This window comes from Lepisosteus oculatus, chromosome 3 (assembly GCF_040954835.1).
Source record: "Lepisosteus oculatus isolate fLepOcu1 chromosome 3, fLepOcu1.hap2, whole genome shotgun sequence".
Classification (NCBI taxonomy): domain Eukaryota; kingdom Metazoa; phylum Chordata; class Actinopteri; order Semionotiformes; family Lepisosteidae; genus Lepisosteus; species Lepisosteus oculatus.
The window spans coordinates 29,507,628-29,527,509 of record NC_090698.1 but is presented as its reverse complement, the minus strand read 5'-3'; the positions used below and the strand labels follow the sequence as shown (position 1 = coordinate 29,527,509).

General features: G+C 36.5%; 1 protein-coding gene across 2 annotated transcripts in view; it reads right to left on the bottom strand.

Moving 5' to 3' along the window:
• The window catches only part of man2a1 (mannosidase, alpha, class 2A, member 1), a 242,408-nt gene extending 226,403 nt beyond the window's left edge, over window positions 1-16,005 (bottom strand). Inside the window, exons 1-2 of one of the 2 annotated variants that reach the window (XM_006627014.3) lie at window positions 15,248-16,005; window positions 14,649-14,846 (exon numbers count right to left, since the gene is read on the bottom strand). In XM_006627014.3, the coding sequence (XP_006627077.2) occupies window positions 14,649-14,786 (138 nt within the window). In that variant the 5' untranslated portion in view covers window positions 14,787-14,846; window positions 15,248-16,005. The remainder of the gene's footprint in view (window positions 1-14,648; window positions 14,847-15,247) is intronic. The other variant, XM_015338057.2, reaches the window with a different exon arrangement.
• Window positions 16,006-19,882: the final 3,877 nt, after the last annotated feature.

Sequence of the window (19,882 nt, the reverse complement as noted above, 5' to 3'; positions counted from 1 at the left end):
CAAGAAAGACAGTATATTAACTATGGAACAAAATAAAACCTGTTTTCCTTTGTACAGTTCCAGTTCATTGTGACCTAGTAAATTACTTGTACTAAAAGTTTACAAATGATTTTGAAAAAGCAAAATTATTTTTAAATAATATTTATTATACCAAATCATTTAGATGAAACAGGGTTTGGCTCAATTTTTCTAATGTCTGTTACTATTCAAACTTAATCTGATTGATGAAACAAATTAATGACTGCTCAAAGAATTAAAATTCTTTCATCAGATCAGAAAAGAGTAAATGCACCTTTTCCTCTATAGATCTAGTTTTACAGATGTTAAACCCTTCAAAGCTAACAAAGGTAATTCTCTCGTATCAATTGATTTTTTTTTCTAAGTGCATTATGAATTTTAATTTAAACATGAAACAAAACCTACTAAACAAAGGCTGACTTGCATGATTCCCTACCTCGTAGTGCAGTGTGTCTTGCAAGAAAAAGAGAAATTGCTGCACAAAGGGCAATGATGGCAACCACAATTTCAACAACAATTGCACCTTAAAAGACATCTACTTCAAGTTTACTAAATGAAATCATAAAACAAATGTAACTATTTTTTCACCAGAATAACCACAAAAAACACAACCTACATCATCAAAAACATCATAATGCATCATGTGCATACATAACCGTTATTGCAATGCAGCAGTTTTTTGGTAACATTTCAAGCACATATAGTTAAGTTTCTGACTTCCATATGAATCTTAATGGCATGGACAATCACAGAATTTATTGTGAAAGCATATAAAGTAAAATGCACATGCTAATGATTTTTAGCCTGTCGCCATGAGAGCAAGCACTCATTGTACCTACTATCCAGGCAAAGCAGGATTGTTTCACCTCAACACTAGCTTGTGGAGGATCTGAAGAGTTCACTTTCAAAATCAGACATTTACTACAAAGGTGTTCTTCTTAACCTGCTATCATTAAAAGTGTCTCTTATCTTAAAACACTTAGGTATTTAATATGCACATATACATTTAAAGATATATAAATAAATATTACATATAATGCACAACACTACCACGTCAAATACAATCCTTAAGGATTGCACTATACATTGGCAATCATTTAACATTAAAATGTAAGTAATGCTAATAAAACAGTATATGCAGTACTTATTGAGCTGAACATATTTCTTCTATTTCTTAAAAGAAGCATATGTTTTTATACCAGAAGATGATATTTTGTTACAGAATGAAACATTAATTTCTTCCACTTCTCATATAATATTTTCCTAGCCAGTAGCAGACATAATTCTGTACCTAAAACAGAAAAGGCCCATTTGACATATCTAGTGCAGATAATTGGTTACATTTCTCACCCAATACTGTAATTGTAAGCAAATAATCTGCAAATAATAAACAAAATATGAAACATCTTCAGCATCTTTCATTTAACAATGAATACATTATTTCCCTGACTTGAATTAATTATTAGTCACCTCATTTATCAATGTTCTAAAAATCCAGCATTTAAAAGGTGATATTTTTTAGGAATTATGAAGCACTTGTTGGGAGATTAAGGACTTCTGACTTTCTTAGATCAAAATATGTATGGAATTATTCTTCAACTGAAAAAGTCATTCATTCAGCTTTAGGAAAAGAACCAAGTAACTTCTGAATTCATTACCTTTGTATAGCTCCCTATAAAACACAACAGATTATGCATGTTCTGTAAATCCTGTTGGCCACCATTTTTGCAAACTTCCCTTTTGACTAGGGAAAGCCAAAATTGATTTAATTAGGCCTGTTCAGAAATTCTGTGCTCATTATATTCTCTAAAACCTATATAAACATAAAATCTTCATATTTGTATACAAATTTATATTTGTATATGTATTTGACAAAAACAAAAACCCTTTGGCCAATGTTAAAAATATATAAATGCAGTGAAAGTCAAAACATTGTGGACCCCCTCAAATCCCTAGAAATCTATGCAACAACTAAAAAAATAATACATTGTAATTTAAGTCACAGTAAGCAAAACTCCAAGGTTAGCAATAACACCTGTGGCCTATCTTGTTCAAGTCACTAATTAAACTATATCAAACCAATGTAATAAATCAGAGGCGTGATTTCTTAATGTTTTATGAATACATTACTTGTACTTTGTGTGTTTCAGTGTGGGCAAGTTAAAATGCATTAAGGAGCACAAAAGAGAGCATCATGAATTCTATGCAAAACAGTGCTAATATGCAAATATTAAATTAGCACTTTTGCATGAAATTATTCTGAATTGCACCCAGTAATAATATATTATTTTAAAATCCAATGACTGTGTGCTGTAGTTGAGAAGCTGCTGCCATAAAACAGTGTGCTGTGCAATGATCCATAAAGGTCATTTGCAAATTTATGTGGACACAAACAAATCACAAACATGTCACTAAGCATTTAATTCTAAAAGTCAATGTCCCCTGAATGCGTGCTTGATTTTTATTATTGGATACTACAAGATTTATTGGCAGATCATGAGCCACGCATTCCAAGTATTTTCAAACTGTCATATTCTATAGTTTCATAAAATACCATCAAGATAAGTAAATCTGAGAAAGTGACGATGCAGTAATAATGACTTTAATATCATACTTCCAGCTGCATACAACATTACTTGTAACTAATTTCTAATTGCATGCATATTAGGTTGAACGCTTAAAAGGCAAGTTAATTTCCTTTAATTAAAAGAACGGCATCAGTTCTGTTATAAGTGAATAACATTTTGAATGGATTTTTGAATAAAACCAAGGACTGGACTGTTCATACAACAATGGATTAAGTAAAATTAAGCATATTTTTCATGTTTGTGCTTTTCTTTCAACTGGTTTGAAAAAAAGGGTATGAACACCTTAGTAATCAAACTCATTTTTCCCTCTTTCATTCACACAATACACAAAGCCTTGCTTACTCATCATTCAACTCAGTAGTAACTACAGAGAAGGATCAGAAGAAAAAAAACAAAGCAACATTTACAAATGACTCCTCACGTTTCAATTGCATTCAATTTGATTTTTTTATGGTTAGAACACATGAAATGTGAGGAATGGCTCATTTCGAGAGGCTCTTTCCTAGACCATGATCTGTAGGCAAGCCAACATATTCACCAGTTTTGCATCACAAAATATTTCTCTTCCATCTACTAAAAGCGTGAAGTGGTGATTCCCAGTGATCTGCAGGGGAAAAAAAACGGTAATAACCTAAGACTAGGGCTGGATGATACGGCCTAAAATGTATATAACAGTATAATTTAAAATTTGGATGGTAACGATATACATCATGATAAATATTTTTTTCTTATAATTTCCAAATATCAGCAAGATGAACATTTTCAGAATTATATAACTGGAGCTGAAATACGGCAGAATTATAACTTATGACGGGTCAATAGTGAAAATTTCCAAACCCTGCTTTGCGACAATGCTGGAGGCCAATCTGTAAACATCAAAATCCATTCTCTACTGGTATAAAACAAGGTATGGTATCTTGAAATCCATATCGTGGCACATTCCTACCAGTATACCATCTATACTGATTATACTGCCCACCTCTACCTAATATAATCATGTGCACCGCTTTTGTATTACATTGGATGTTATATCATTGTTCTCGAAGGTGCTTGTGCAATAGATCCTTTTTTTGAATTTAGTGAAGAGTTTTTGCATATAAGGGGAAACTGATATTTGCATATATGATTGTACGGTTACACAGTAAGAATCCCTAAATGGATCAGTGGATTTTATCTGGCTTAAGAGAACAGACACATGATCAAAATGACAATGAGAAATGAGCAAATGAAACAAAGCACAACGAAATTATGTGAAGAGTGTAGAGAAACTACTACAGTGAATAACTGAAACTGTAATTTTCTTAAACTGAAACTGGGAATGAACCATCACCAGCATATGTTGTGTGCTAGGTTCTGCTGAATAAAAGCTTAAAGCCCACTCATCTACACCATTATCCTGAGACTAAGCACAGGGAATACATGTCCCAGCCAATTTAAGTTTTTAAAACAAGCTCAAATAATTCCACAGTATTAAGAAAATTATGGAAAACATATGAAGGCTGTGATAATGCTGACATGGTGGAGGCCTCATACCAAGGCTAATGGCAAAGACTGGAAGCCACTCACAATCAGGGAAGTGCTGATATTGCCAGTGGTTGTTTTGCAAATTAACATGATTTCACTGCCTGATCACAGATCAATACATAGTCAAGAAGCATACCTGATCAGATCAACAATGAGAAAACAAGCCACTCAGTTTTATACACTTCAATTTATAAAATTAAACTGGATGAATACACTGACACTACAAACTTTGTAAAGTTTATTTCATATTTAAGGAATGAATACAATGGAGAGGTATACTGTCTATGGTAAGGTTTTTCTAACTGGCTGTGCTTTGGGAGCTGTTTTTGATCTTAATGAAAATAAGATTGATTGGTGTGCAATGTATGGTAAGAGCAATAGCTTCACTAGCAATATCCATACACTGCAACATCCATAAGTAGCAAAAGACATTTGTCCAAGACCATTGTCGTGGTTTTATAATATGAATACCTCCACTGAATCTGTGAATATCTGCAGCTCTAAGATGGCAAATTCATCTTAAGGAGAGTTAACCTTAAACGTGAACACACCGATATCCACTTACTGCCCCAGGGAAAGGTAGTCACTCAAATATTTAAGCTGTGTGATGATGTGAGAATTTTTTAGCTTAATTAAAAGTTTAAATGTTAAAACAAATTGGTATAAATGGTTAATATTTTCAATCACTTCAGTGACCTCAATATTACTGTATATTCAGGGAAAATTAGTGACAGTCTTGCAGGATACGCAGGAAATAAAAGCTGTGATAAAAAATAGTGATGGGGCAAAATGCCTTTGGAAGTCAAATTGCTACTCTCTTGGGAATTTTTTGGGGGGGTCAGAGCAGAAATGCAGTTTCAACACAGAGAATCATATACTGTAATCTGAAAGCACCTTCAAAGTTGTTTTTGAGTATGCGTTGAGCATGTGTGTGTTTTCAACACAAAATCCAACTAGATACAAAAGCTATTTGCAAGCATCATGAGCTCACAAACCTGACTTCACATGAGCAAGACTGTCTTGTGGACCTGTCCTGTGATGGTGCTTTATAGCTGGATTGTTCTAGAGAACACCTCAATATGTTTTGATTTAAAGTTGCTTCGGATTACCCAGTACTATCTGAAAAGCAGTCAAGTTGTCTGATGCCTTTTTGGACATAAATCACCTTTGTGAAGCTTGCGAAGATTATTGCATTGAATACTAAATATTAGAATAAACCTCACACGGTTTGACATCTTCAAAACATTGATCCATCCATTTTCTAACCACTTTATCCAATACAGAGACACAGAGAAATCAGAGTCTATCCCAGCAAGCAAAGGGCACAAGACAGGATACCCTGAGGAGGACACCAGTCCATCACTAGGCACAAAGACATATACATGTACACACTCACAGCAGGGCCAATTTACCCCGAAGTCAATTAAACTTTCAGTTTGTCTTTGGATTGTGGGAACAGACCAGAAAAACAAAGTGGAAACCCAAACAAACATGGGGAAACATACAAAATCCAACAGATAGAACCCAGGGCCCCAGTAACCAGAACAAGCAATATGCCACTATAACATCCACTTCAAAATATCAGCCTTCTAATCAGGTAAGATATATTTTTTCCTACTGGTAAATCTACAGTGATTAATGAATGTGCTGTGTGCAACCAATTTGTAAGTAAGTGTAATAAATTATTAAATACATGATCAATTATTGGATTTTTTTTAGAAATGTAAGCATTTTCATGATATATAAGCTCATATAAATCCAACAACCATGGGCGATTAGTGATCCGCTAAATGATTTCATCAGTCAGAATGTGTGCCATCAAAAAGGCTTTGGTCTAGAGTAACATGTACTTGTCTTACAAATCCACAAACTGGAAACACATTCAATATCCATTATGTAACTGTTCTTGTCACTATTCATAAAAAAGAATGGAAAAATTATATGGTTTTCTTCCTTCATAAGTTATTGTCGTTCATTATACTTCCCATGCTCTCACAAACCGACTGCTCTATAGGGAGCTCTGAACTATTTGTTGAGAACAAGGTGATGAATACACTAATGGGAAAACATTCACCTGAAAAATGAAAACATGACTATTTTAAATGTGTATTCTGCAATATAAAAAAAACACTGTCAATGGGTAACAGAAATTCAAAGGTTAATTCTGTTCTCTTAGGGGAGTTAAGATGTTTTTTTTGGAAGAATTAGAGAAGAAAATACTCATACACAAGAAAATCACCAAAGATAGATCTGCAGCTAAAAAAAATATAAATTGGGTAACTTACTCAGTCTTATGGCAGCACACATCATTCACTGGGCAATTTTAAATAATATTCAGTAGCAGGCCTATATATCTTGCTTTGAGATTTTCCAGAAATATTTTCACTCAGCTTACTATATACAGTACTTGGTACCTTACTGGCTTACCTAGCGGACACTGGATGGCATGCCAAAATATGTGTGGATCATAGTGTATCAGAATGACTCAGTACAATCAAAAGCTGAAGCAACTTCTTCGACAACCTGCAATAGGTCTTGATTTGAACATATTCCATAGCCAATCCAGGGAAATCATTGCCACTTTCAATAACAATCACTTTTAAGAATAATTTAAAACAATATAAACTTTCCTAGCAAAACCTGGATATTAGAGAGTAACTCAGAGTAATAAATTACTTCAAAAAGTCAGACAATCTAATATTATGAATAGCTAAAATTAGAAAACAAGATTGACAAATATGTGCGCTCTACAATGTACATCCATCATCCATTCCCAATGCTCTCCGGGAACACTGAGCTGTCACCATTTGCCATCAGATTCAGCATTTCCTGGATGTAATTCATATAAAATTAACAAATTTGTCCTTCTTTTCATGCACATGAAACTAACTACACTGCTTCATATGGGGGAGAAAGTTTAAAAAGTAAAAAGTACATATAGCATGGCTACACTGCCAGAAATGTGAAATATGACATACAGCACAATTAAAAATAGTTAAGATCCTGAAGATTTCTTCTCCTCCTTGCAGCATTATACACCTTTTAAAATGTCCTTTTTCAGGTGCAAGCATGAATATACGACTAAATTATTACCAGTTTCTTACCAAGATAAATTGTCCAAAGACACACCTGCCTATCTCACCAGTAGAAGCAGAATTTGCATTTACAACAATCGTACAGCAGCCAGTGTTGTCTTTCACTGAGTAAAGGTCAGACATTCAGTCCTTAGTTCCTTTGTTACTCAGAACCTCTTGACTTCCACAATACTCAAAAAAGACAAAAGCAAATAATTAGTTACTACATCACGTGATTTAAAAAAAATAACAAAGGCCTCCAGGATAGTAGACAAGGGGAGGATTTTAAATTCAAATTAAACAGAAGCCTTTTCCTTCTACATACAGTCTAAGTAAATAGATAAAAGTATTCAATATGAACCATGTAAAACTGTAAATAAGCCAAATATATAAGTACTCATGTGCTACATGCATATTCATTTAATCACTTTCTGAAATTTGAATTACTTTTTCTATTCTACATAAAGTTCAACCAAATCATTTAAATTTTAAGTTTATTTTCTGTCTGCATCCACATTGTCTGTTGCTATATAAGTAGCTATTTTCCAAAATAATGTGCAACTATTGTTCTGGAGCAAAAAGGCTTTGAAAATTCTCTTCTTAGTTTAAAAATGAGTAACCAACGGCTCCAACACAACCTTGCAAGCAAATTTATGACTTATGTACTATACGCAGCTTAAACCCATAAATAACCATTGTTTTTATTAGCTTACATCCGGGTCAAAGGCATCCTCTTGTACCCTGTTAAAAACAAACATGTGCAGCTTCCCTCTCATAGCTCAGCACTGATGTGGGCGGGGCCCAGGCTGTCTTGGGCCTTCTGTCAGGATACATCTGCTGTTTTCGTACCAGACAGAAAGAGACCAGCAGAAGTGCAGAGGGGCCACACATTTCTTTTCCACTTCAAGTTAAACAGTATTATTGTCTGTAGCTCGATGATAATAACATTAATAATAAGGGTAGGTTAAAGGGAAACTGCAGACCCATTATTATTATTGTTGTTGTTATAATAATGAATATATTATTCTTCTTTTCATATTTGTTTTTGATTTTTTTTTATTTTGAAAGAAAAACCTTGTCAGAACCTGGCTTTATAAAACCTCCTACATAATTTGATGTCTTTGTTGCATCAGTTTCAGATTCTTACCCTCACAAAAATGGTAGTGGTAGACATACTGGAAGAGCACTGGAAAATGATCTGGGTCTTTTCAAGTGCTATAATTTGAGAAATTGACATTTCAAGAAACAAAATTAAATGTTTTCCGGTTGTTGTTTTTTTCCCCCTTTCGGATATTTCTTTTTAGTGTTTGTAATAAGTAAGACATCAAAAATCTTTCAGACTATGTGGCCTACAACACATGATGTGATGACAAAATTTTACGATGCTGTGTATTTCTAGAACAGATGTCTTGACTGTGTGGACAGAATGCACTGAAATATAGCCTGACTATTGCTGCATACATGCTACTGACATACAGAACCATATTATTTTCACTTAAGCATATAGTACACCCATCGACCACCACTTGAGTCAAGCAAATCTAAAAAGAGACATAATTAAGCTAGACCCAATTAACCACATGGAATGACTGAGAAAACAACAGACCAATTCCTCACAAGGCATATACTTTTGCTAACCTTTAGGCTCCTTGGAAAGGGTGGCACAGTGGTGCAGTGGTTAGCCTCCAAGTGCTGGGGCCCTGGGTTCAATCCCAGACCTGGGGTGCTATCTGTGTGGAGTTCGTATGTTTCCTCCAACAGCCAAACATACTGGTAGGTTACAGGTAAACTGCAGACCCGATATTATTATTAAATCTCGGTAGCAAAAAAAATTCATTGACGGCATACAAACATTTTAGAAATTTTAAATTAAGCATAAATTTGTGGAAGTTCTGTATAGTTAAGAGGTGGTTGCAAACTCCTGATCTCACCACGGGCGAGAGTGAGAGCTCCCATGAATTGTGACTTGACGCTAGGCACTGTAATGACTAATGTGATGCACAAGCAAATAAGTACAGGTTGTGCAGCAGACGCAGAAATGATCCAACTTGAGCTAACAAGTAAGTTCCATTTATCAGCTAAACCATCTAGAAGTCGGGAGCAATATTTCTGTTGGATTAAAAGAGATGTATTCACAAGCCTGCTTGTTAACAACGTAATAGGGCCACTTCACCTCACCAGACGTTTTGTTGACACATTCTGAATCGCAGAATATGGTGCTGCACATGCCTGGAAATTTCACCTATTGTGATGTAAATTGGAGGTTTTACGGGTGACTGTGTATTATACCTTTACTGTGGATTAAATACACTTTTCAATGCCGATTCTTTCTAACCCTGAAATATAAAAATGGAATTGCAGCTCCCGTTTAATTTAATTTAGGAAAACTGACCCCAGAGTGTCCATAACTGTGTCTGCCCTGCGATGGACTGGCTTCCCGCCTGGAGTGTACCCAGCCTTGCACCTGTAGCTTGCAGGCACCCCCACGACCCTGATTTTGAAGAATCGGTTAGAAAATGGATGGATAGATGGGCACCATGGAAGATTAAATGGATAAATTATCAAATGGAGCCACAGGCAAAACCTTAACAATGTACCTAAACACCCTTCAATATGAAGTAATTATTCTCAACACAGAAGTTATTTATTGCATGGCTCTATTAGCCTGATTTAATGTACACAAGTTAAGAATATTTTTACAATACATTACTGCATCCAAATGAGTCTATAAGGTTTGCCAAGAGGGTATCCATTAAAAAATTGCTTAACTATAATAAACAGAGGATGGTCAGATTATGACAAGATGGATACATAAGGAATAAGAAAAGTTTATAATAGCACTGCCTGCCAGAATGGAAGGAAATTACACTGCCACCCCATAACTGTACAAAAAGCTGGATGCGACCAAAAATTGTGCTTGAGGAATGACCACCCTAAGACACAACTGCTGTTTACTTTTAGGCAGAATTACAAGAGAGGATGCTTTCAGCAGCCAGAAAAGCTCTTGCAGTTTTTAGGATGTGTTAATGGAAAGGCTTATGAGACTGATATCTTCACTGGGCCTGCAGAGCTGTGTCATACAGCATGGAATTGAAACTGTTAACTAGATCTTCGACACATGCTGAGATCCTTTTTCACGCCTTTAGTTCTTCCTACCTTGTAACCACGATACTGCATTTATTAGTATCTTCTAAAATTCCATTAGAAAGCCCCAGCTGGTACAAAATGCAGTAGTTACAGCAGTTACCAGTTAAAGACAGCATGAACACACAACTCCTTAAGGTCTACCCAACAGCTTTTGAATCACATTTAAGACCTCTCCTTCCCTGTTGAACTTTGAGATATCAAACCTAATTATCTATCTTATCTGACAGCAGCATTCTCTTTCTTCCTTTTCTATATATTGAATCAAGCTCATGGGGAGCCATGTACAATGCATTAGTATACATCTAATGTTACTAATTAAAGCACAATAGTTTGGCTCTCTTACCAATAAGCATACGAAGTGGTCTGCAAGTAAATCAATCCACTTTGGATGGTTAATTTTCTTTTTTGATTAGTAGAAGTTGACTGTAGCAAACTCATGTTTTCATGTATTACATCTTTATCGTTTACTATTGTTTAATTCCAAAGTCACGACCTGGAGAGTTGGAATTCTGCAGGTCATTCCTTATAGTAGTACATACTTCCCTGAAAATGCACTTAATTTCAGTATGAGAAGAAACAAAATTTAGTACATCTACCATGACAAATGTATACATGAAAAAAGCCCAAAGCCCACAATGAAAAAAATGGCATATGAATTAGTGTAATTTCAACAGTAAAATAAAAGCCTATAGATACTGCAATCTTAATCGGTTTACACTTCAACTTAAGTACATTTATATGTCCTTTATGTTTATTTGTAAATCATCAAATTGTAAAAAAGCAAAGTAATTGATACTTCTGAGCAATTTGATGTTTTGCCTTTTTAAATTGTTCAGTGTCATCACATGTGCAGTCTGTTAACCAACATGCCCACACAATGCAGTCTTAAAATAGTACTTTATTATAAAATTAAAATTGGCTTGAAGATTTTACTTGACTAATCTAGCAGCTGTCAGCTAACAAATGAACTGCAATACTTCAATATTATTTATCTGCATGTACTGGCAAAGCACTGGGCACAATTTTATAGCAGAATCCAGGGGAACTTCCTTTAGCTGACATCTCACTTAACTGAATACACTGCTTTTTATCTAGGAAGTTGTACAATGCCCAAAGCATTGGAAACTTCTGATCAAGCACATCCTTTGAATGTTTAATCATAGTCCTATCTATTTAGGGTATGTTTACAAAGACCCACTCAAAACAAATTCAGAATGTTAGCTCTGGAGACGTACAAGACCTTGAAAAAACACAATGTTACGCTGCTGATAAAAAATGCTGGATATATGTGCTTTAATGTACATTTTTACAAATCACCAGATATACGATGTCCAATTAGATTGAAGGACTTCATTTTATGACATCTGTACTACACCAAGTGATGAACTGTATGTGGGTGAAAACAGCAGTTTTAATTTTAAAAGGGAATCAGTGAAATAAACAATCTCCCTGGGAACCTCCAAGCTTCAGCTCAATTTAACTCGCTTTATCCCCCCTCTCCGAGCTGCACTCTTGTGAATAGTAAGATTGTACACAGTCAGGTTTACAAAGCAGTTAATGTTTCTTGCTCCTACTGCAACAGTAAATGCCTGGGGGCAATGGGTAAAACAGTGTAGATGGCAGACTCTGGAGATTGATAAGTAGTGTTTTCTGTCTGAATTGCTGTGCCTCACAACCTCGAGAGCTTCCTACTGCACAAGAGTGGTTCTGCTAGTTGTCATTTGCCTTCTTTTGAAATGTTTTACTTGGTCTATCATTATACAGACAGGGAAATGTTAAACAGTCATATAAGGACACAGGCTGTTGTATGTGTCTTTAATTAAAAGTAAAATGAAATAAATGAAATAAATTGTCAATGACACTCAAAACTCATCAAGTGTGTAAAACATAAAAGAGCCTGATTACAATGGACACAATAGTAATGTTACTTTCCAGCATACCAAAAGGAATGGAAAACCTTGGTGGAGTGGTCACCCTAAATGACAGAACGTGATCAACAAAGTATGTTATCAAGAAACTACATTCTTGCAGAAAGCTTCTCCTTAAAATCTTAAGCTTTGGAATGTTTACAAGTTGGTGTTTCTTTTCTCCAGGATAACACCATCCAAGACCATCTCAGGAACACTCAACAATGGTGAAGCTTATGTGCTCTGGTCATCTTATTGAATGCTTTGTCTTAAAGGAAGTTCTGGACCAGCCTCACTGATGAGGACAAGTTAATCACAAATATGAGCTAGCAACTCCTATAAACAGTTCTAGATATTATTATTATTATTATTATTATTATTATTATTATTATTATTATTATTATAATAAACTATTTTAAAGGTGGCTTCTCAAAGCGCTTTACAGGATGACAATAATAAATAAGAAGATTTCACAAGATAAGACACAATTACAATTACAACAATAACAATAGAGGAGACCATGGAAGTGGTACTAAGAAGAGCAGAGGGATGAAGAATGGAACCAGTTAAGTAAAGGCTTTTCTGAAGAAGAAGGTTTTGAGTCTGGATTTGAAGGAGTTTAGAGAAGGTGACTCTCAGATATCCTTGGGCAAAGAGTTCCAGAGCTTGGGGGTATAGCAGGAGAAGGCCCTGTCGCTGACGATATTTGAGTATCGTCAGTATAAAAATGAAAGCTGAGGCCATGTGATCTTAAAAGCTGACCAAGTGGGAACATGTAAATGCTTATTACTCTTAGAACCCACATACTGCATCTTGAAAAGATATCAAGATCAATGGGACCATGCTTAGTTTTTTATTATATGATCGTATAGCATACAAATGACGGTACAGACCACTAAGTTTAATTAATATGGTGGTCAGGTCTTCTTTAATCTAACCTGTCACAAGTCAATATACAGACACACTATCACGAGATCTCGCAAAGAAAACATTGCTAAAACTACACTACTTCATAGACAAGGACTCCATGTTAGTCCAAGTACAAATCCTAAGGCTACCTTGAAACAGCATGTTCCAAAATCAAATATCTCAAAGTTCCTCTCATAACACTGGAACAAGGAAATTAAAAAACCCATTAGAATCGCAAAACCCATATGAAGTCACTGCATTTACAAGCAGGCCTAGTGTATAGTAATGCATTAGAACGTTCACATTTTCCATAGGGACAGATAATTTTTTTGTGTTCCCTGATAACCATTATCAATTAAGAACGATTTAAAATTTGTCAAACGTGGTAAAAAAATGTCAGAATAGCTTAATTCAATCTATTCTCAATTTTCGGGAAAAATGGTTTTTGATGGATTGCTTGTAACTAAGTATCTTTTAAGGTATGGCTTTTCATTTCCTTCTCCCTTGTTTAATAACAGACAGAAAAATGTAATGCAATCAACGTGCCCTATGCTGCTTCCGGTGAAACTCCTCAAACCTCTGTGAAACGTTCTACCCTCCGAGAAATCAATATCATTAGACCGATGCTATAAATTACTGTTCAGTGACTTGGCACGCTGATGCAATTTGTCGGTTTTTTTCTTGTAAAACAAACCTGTGGCCCAAGTGTTTCTGTAGCAGTAACTGTTTAAAAGAAGAAAAAACTGCTGCCGGGTTCAAACACCGAGAAAAACTAAATTTATAGAACATGGCTACACATAAAATGCTCTTAAATTCTTGTCGAAATCAGTCTATATTTGCATTTCACCAAAATATAGTAACAGTATGGCAGTCTTAATAATGCTAAACATAGCACTTATTCTACATATGGAATATATACATAGAAATGCAATTCAGGAATTCCGCTATGTTTAGCAGTGAGTGCGTTGGAATTGCAGCTTTAGTACGCTTGATCCTACTGATAAATTGTTAACTGAGAATCGGTTAAGTGCAATAAGTGCAAAGTCCAGGTTAGAAACTCGCTTTAGACCTAGTCATTATCTAGAGCTACATATTTCAATAATAATTTTTAAATGGTCCGATAACTTTCATACATTTTGCAGTCTGACATTTGTTACTTGTAGTAGAAAATAAAGCGCTGTTTGTTCTCGTTGAATACTGTATCAAGTTTCAACAGATTCGACAAATGGCCGTAGGCTCACATCTTTCATTGCTGTTACCACACACCTGGAGAGTACAAATTTAAGAAATCCCTTTTTCTGGGTTATTGTAGATTACGAAACACCATATAAATGCAAATCAAAAGGCATTCACATCAAAGTGCGTGAGTAATGTGTAGTAAATACAACTAGTATCCAGCACAAGTGGCTACGTTGTATTCTTTAGGTGCATTGTACATTCCTACTACACACGACTCTTGACATAAATAAATAACTACTTACTTTTTGAAACATGCCCGCTCCATTCCTCGGATTTTTGGTATGGTCTAATTGTAGGTGATCCAGCATTAGGTACAAGGAGAACACCACCACGCAGAATATGGCACTGCCAAACACGGTAAATTGTCTGCTCAGCTTCATCCTTCGCTCTTCTCCACCACAGCAGGGAAATGAAGCAACGTCAGTTTTACAAAGTCAAATCTACAGAAAGAACCAAACTTTATAGTCACATACACAGCGTGAAATATCTTGAGTTGTCTAAAGTGAAAGTGTGTCGAGGGGTTTCCGGTAAAGGGAAAAAAGTATCCTATTTTAAAAATATTAGTACAGCAATACCAAATACTCTCCGTTTTTGCGCTCATATAATTTCGCATTTGGTACTTATTTAAAGAAATTAGAAAAGCACGGTAAAGTGCAACATTATTTCCCAGGAACCGTCAGCACAGCCAAACTAACTTTCAAGTCGGTGGGCTAGTTTGTGTGATTCAGCAAATCGAGTTGGTTAACTCAGCAAGCATTTGCCTTCCTTCCTGTATATTTTGTTTTTGTACCCAAGGAAGTGAACACAAAGGTGTGCGTCTGCGCCGCCTATCGAATCATACCTTCCATCGGACCAGGTAGCTTCGAGAAGCGTTTTTGAACAGTCAGAAACTGAACTGCATTTACTTCTGACCACCAACAAGTACGAAAACTGCTCCTCGTCTCTCAAGTGAAATCCTAATTACGTTAAATTTCCATGTAAACCGCTAAAGACTGCTGATGACTAATAAGCCCGACGAAACTATTCCTGTTTAGTGTGGTTGACATTGATATAACTTTTACACTGCGCAGCCCGAGTTAATGGTACTCAAAAACTGCAACATAACGCAGACAAAAAAAAGTAAAAAGTCTCCTTCTCCTTCAGCAATGTTAATTAATCCTCATTTTGATGAATCTGTTCCCAGATGTTTTTTTTTTCGATTTCGTACATTTAAGTTGCAAAATCAAAAGTAATCACAAGTTGGAAAGAGCTTCATTTATGCTTCCCATTTACAACAACCACACTCGTCTTCAGTAAAATATCAGCACATTCTTATGAACACGCTAAACTGTAGCCACTTTCTTTCCAACTTGTTACTCCACTATTTCCTCTTCCCCTTCGACAACTAAGTAGCTCTGGCAGTGTAAATTGTATTTGCTACGCTTTGTTGGATTTCTTTTATATAATCCGCTGTTAAGGTCCTTACATTTATTACTATTCTGAAGATTAATCATAACGTAATGCAGTTATTTTATGTTATTTGTTAAAAAATATTGAAAATCCAGCGTAGGGTTTAAGGCATGCTCAACATATCCCTCCTTCACCACCGCTAGTGCTCAGCTTCTGCAAAGACTCATCGCAGCAGCTGTAAACTCTGGGTTTTAGGGATACCACCGCCTCCCGTGACGTCACATTGTGACGTATGCAGCATCAATCGCCACCTGAGCTGGTTTAACTCTATAATTCCTGGAGCGAAGTTCACATTCTCTTTTACAGTGTTTTTATTTATTTTAATAAGGTGTGAGTCACGTCACACGTCACGTCATGCAGCTACCGAACATCGAAGGAAACCTAAGGCACTGGAACAAATTCACAAAAATCATCAGGATAATTATTGTAAGATCACTTCATTCCTTCTTTCCTTATACTGATTAACTTCTCATAAACTGAAATTCACAACCTAGTAGCATGTATGGCCACAGTTGGAAGCAAAACTGTGTATTTGTTATACATGTTTTCAAGAATTTTACAGATTCTGCCTTGGGGCATTTTGTTCCATTTTTACCTACAGCTTGGGCAAGCATGAGTCTATTCACTGCTTCCAGCCCTCATCCCATCTCATCCCATTAATTTTCAGTGGCTCTCAGGTTGTTGTTACTCTGTATTGTACTGGTGTATCAGGACGAGTTGTCACATCAGGATGAGCCTGCAGCAGGTGAGATCCCAGGATTTGGTCAATATAACGCTGGGAGGAAATGATGATGAAAATAAAACATACCTGGGCTAACTGAATACTTGGCATCCAGAGGGATGAGAGATTCCACATGAGGGAGAGGAGGCTGCAGGATAGGCTCTGAGGGGAACTGGCTTCTCCCCTGAGCTAACTGAGCGCTGTAAAAGAACGACCAGGGTGAAAAGGGAGAGAAAAGGGAGAGAGGGGGGCCTCAGAGGTATTGGGGTTATATTCGATTCTGGCTTAACATTCGACCCATATGTACAGCATACTGTCAAAACATCTTTTTTTCACCTTAGAAATATCGCAAGACTACGCCCTATGCTATCATTAACTGTGGCTGAAAAGCTGATCAACATATTTGTATTCTCTCGAATTGACTACTGCAATGCTCTGCTCCCTGGGGTATCTAAATCTACTCTGAACAAGCTGCAGTATGTCCAAAATTCAGCAGCCAGAATCCTGACCAGATCTAGTGCAAGTGTTCACATTACTCCTATCCTGGAGTCCTTGCACTGGCTTCCGGTCAAATTCCGCGTAGACTTTAAAATCCTCATGCTCACCTACAAGGCTTTACATGGCTTGGCACCTCAATACCTGTCTGAACTTTTATCGCCCTACTCCCCACCTCGCAACCTCCGCTCTTCAAATTCTGCCCTCCTTACTGTCCCCCAAGCCCGTCTACATTGTATGGGCGACAGGGCCTTCTCCTGCTATGCCCCCAAGCTCTGGAACTCCTTGCCCAAGGATATTAGAGAGTCACCTTCTCTAAACTCCTTCAAATCCAGACTCAAAACCCTCCTTTTCAGAAAAGCCTTTACTTAACTGCTTCCATTCTTCACCCCTCTGCTCTTCTTAATACCATCTTCCACGGTCTCCTCTATTGTTATTGTTGTATTGTTGTAATTATAATTGTGTCCTGTCTTGTGAAATTTTCTTATTTATTGTTGTAGTCTTCTTATTTATTGTTATTGTCATCCTGTAAAGCGCTTTGAGAAGCCACCTTTAAAGGCGCTATATAAAATAAAGTTTATTATTATTATTATTATTATTATTATTATTGGATTGGGCTGGTTTACAGGCTTGTGGCACTCACATATTGAAAGATGCTTGAAAAATTTAGGTTAGGCTGTACTGAGGGACATTTTAAGTTCTGGACATTTGAGCAGCATAGACTAAGGAATGTGAGGGGGCAGTATAAGGCTTCCTGATGCGTACTGGCGGGCCAGGCTTGGTAGGGTATGTTACTACCTTGCCAGGCAATGCACTACACATCCTGTCGGGAGCCAGCCCTTGGCTTAGGAGAAGTAGGTAACTGCATAGGGCCCCTAGGCCACCAGGGAGGCCCCTCAATGTGTAACACAACATATTTGATTACTTTTATTAACATTTCATGACAACTAACATGCAATGAATCATCAAAAGTGCCCCTTTATTTGTGTTACAAACTATGATGTAATAGTTTCAAATTAAAATCATGTAGTGGCAACTACATGTAGTGGCACATCCTTCTCAAAAAGGGCGTACCTATCGGACGCCGAGAAAAGGAAGTGCAGAAAAGTAGAGCAGGATAAGTCATCTAAAAAAAAGAGGTATGCCAGGTCAAATCACTGTAATAATGCACTTGTAGTTCATTTGGTTTTGAGTCTGTCAGACCCATGTAACTAGCAAAAGATAGAAAAGCCACATTTTCTAGCTGGACACGTAGACACCAGCTGCCATATCACCCTGCAACTCACAAGCCTGCTCAGTACCTGGATGGGAGACCTCCTGGGAAAAACTAACTAACTTGCTGCTGGAAGAGTTGTTTGTGGGGCCAGTAGGGGACACCCACCCTGTGGTCTAGGTGGGTCCTAATGGAGACACTATCCTGTTAAATGGCGCCGTCTTTCGGATGAGACGTAAAACAGAGGTCCTGACTCTCTGTGGTCATTAAAAATCCCAGGGTGTTTCTCGAAAACAGTAGGGTTGTAACCTATTGGCCCTTACCATTCATGGCCTCCTAATAATCACTATCTATGAATTAGCTTCATTACGTTGTTCTCCTCCCCACTAATAGCTGATGTGTGGTGAGAGTACTTTGGTTGCCATTGCATCATCCAGGTAGGAATGCACATTGGCTGAGGGAAGTCCCCATTTCCTGAAAAGCGCTGTATAAGTGTAAGCAGTTATTATTATTTGAGGTGTTTTACTAGAAGTTAATAGATTCACATTTCATGTTAATACTTTCAATGTTAAAATTTATGTTTTTAAAATGTGTGCTCCTTGTTCATGTATATAAGTTATTGAATACATATTATTCAAAGTTGGGTATGTTTTTAATTGATTTTATTTAGTTGTTCTTAACAATACAATAAGGTTTGGGTGGGAGCTGATAATAGTTGTGTATGCCCAATTTGTAATTTGGAGGGTCTGCTTTCCAAGACCTTGCCTAGGGTCCCCAACAAGCATGGACTAACCCTGTCTCCTTTAACCGGTTCCTCAGCAGCACACTTCAACGCCTTTGAGCCTGGCAAACAAACTGCTACAGTATGTATTAGAAACAATGGGTGCTGTTCCTCCCCCACCTGTGGACCTGTTGAGCAATCAGCTTCCTTCCCTCTCCTTTGTTAGTCTTCTGGGTAAACAATCCTCTTCCTAACTACTGTACCTTTCTGTCTAGCACTTGTGATGGCCATCAGTACAGCCTAAGCTATATTTATCATTAATAATGATGATAATAATAATAATTGCTTACACTTATTAATGGGGACTCCCCTCCACCACCACCAATGTGCAGCATCCACCTGGATATATATTCAAAGAATACTGATGGCATGAAGAAAGGTTCCTGTCCACAGAGGAACCAATTGAAAAAAAAGGGAAAATGTATCTCAAAAGAAAAATATTTTTTAGTTCTATAAATTGTGAATTCTTTTTGAGATTTGAATTTATAAAGTATGACATACTTTTACCAAGGTGAATATAAAGGTGAATTTTGTAACAAACACTTTAGTTATAGTTTATATACTAAGTGGGGGACAGGAGTTAATCATATTTTATGATAAGATGTTTGTTTGTTTGTTTGTTTGTTTGTTTGTTTGTTTGTTTGTTTGATTTAAAGCTATTGCAGTGAAATAATCCATGAAAGGATGCTTGTAAATGTTTTTTTTTTTTATCCACACCAATGCTCTTAATATTGGTGGGTCTGGGACAACAGACAGCTGTATTTCTAAAGAGAGGAGAACATAAACAAACCAGCAGAAAAAGAAATATACTACATAA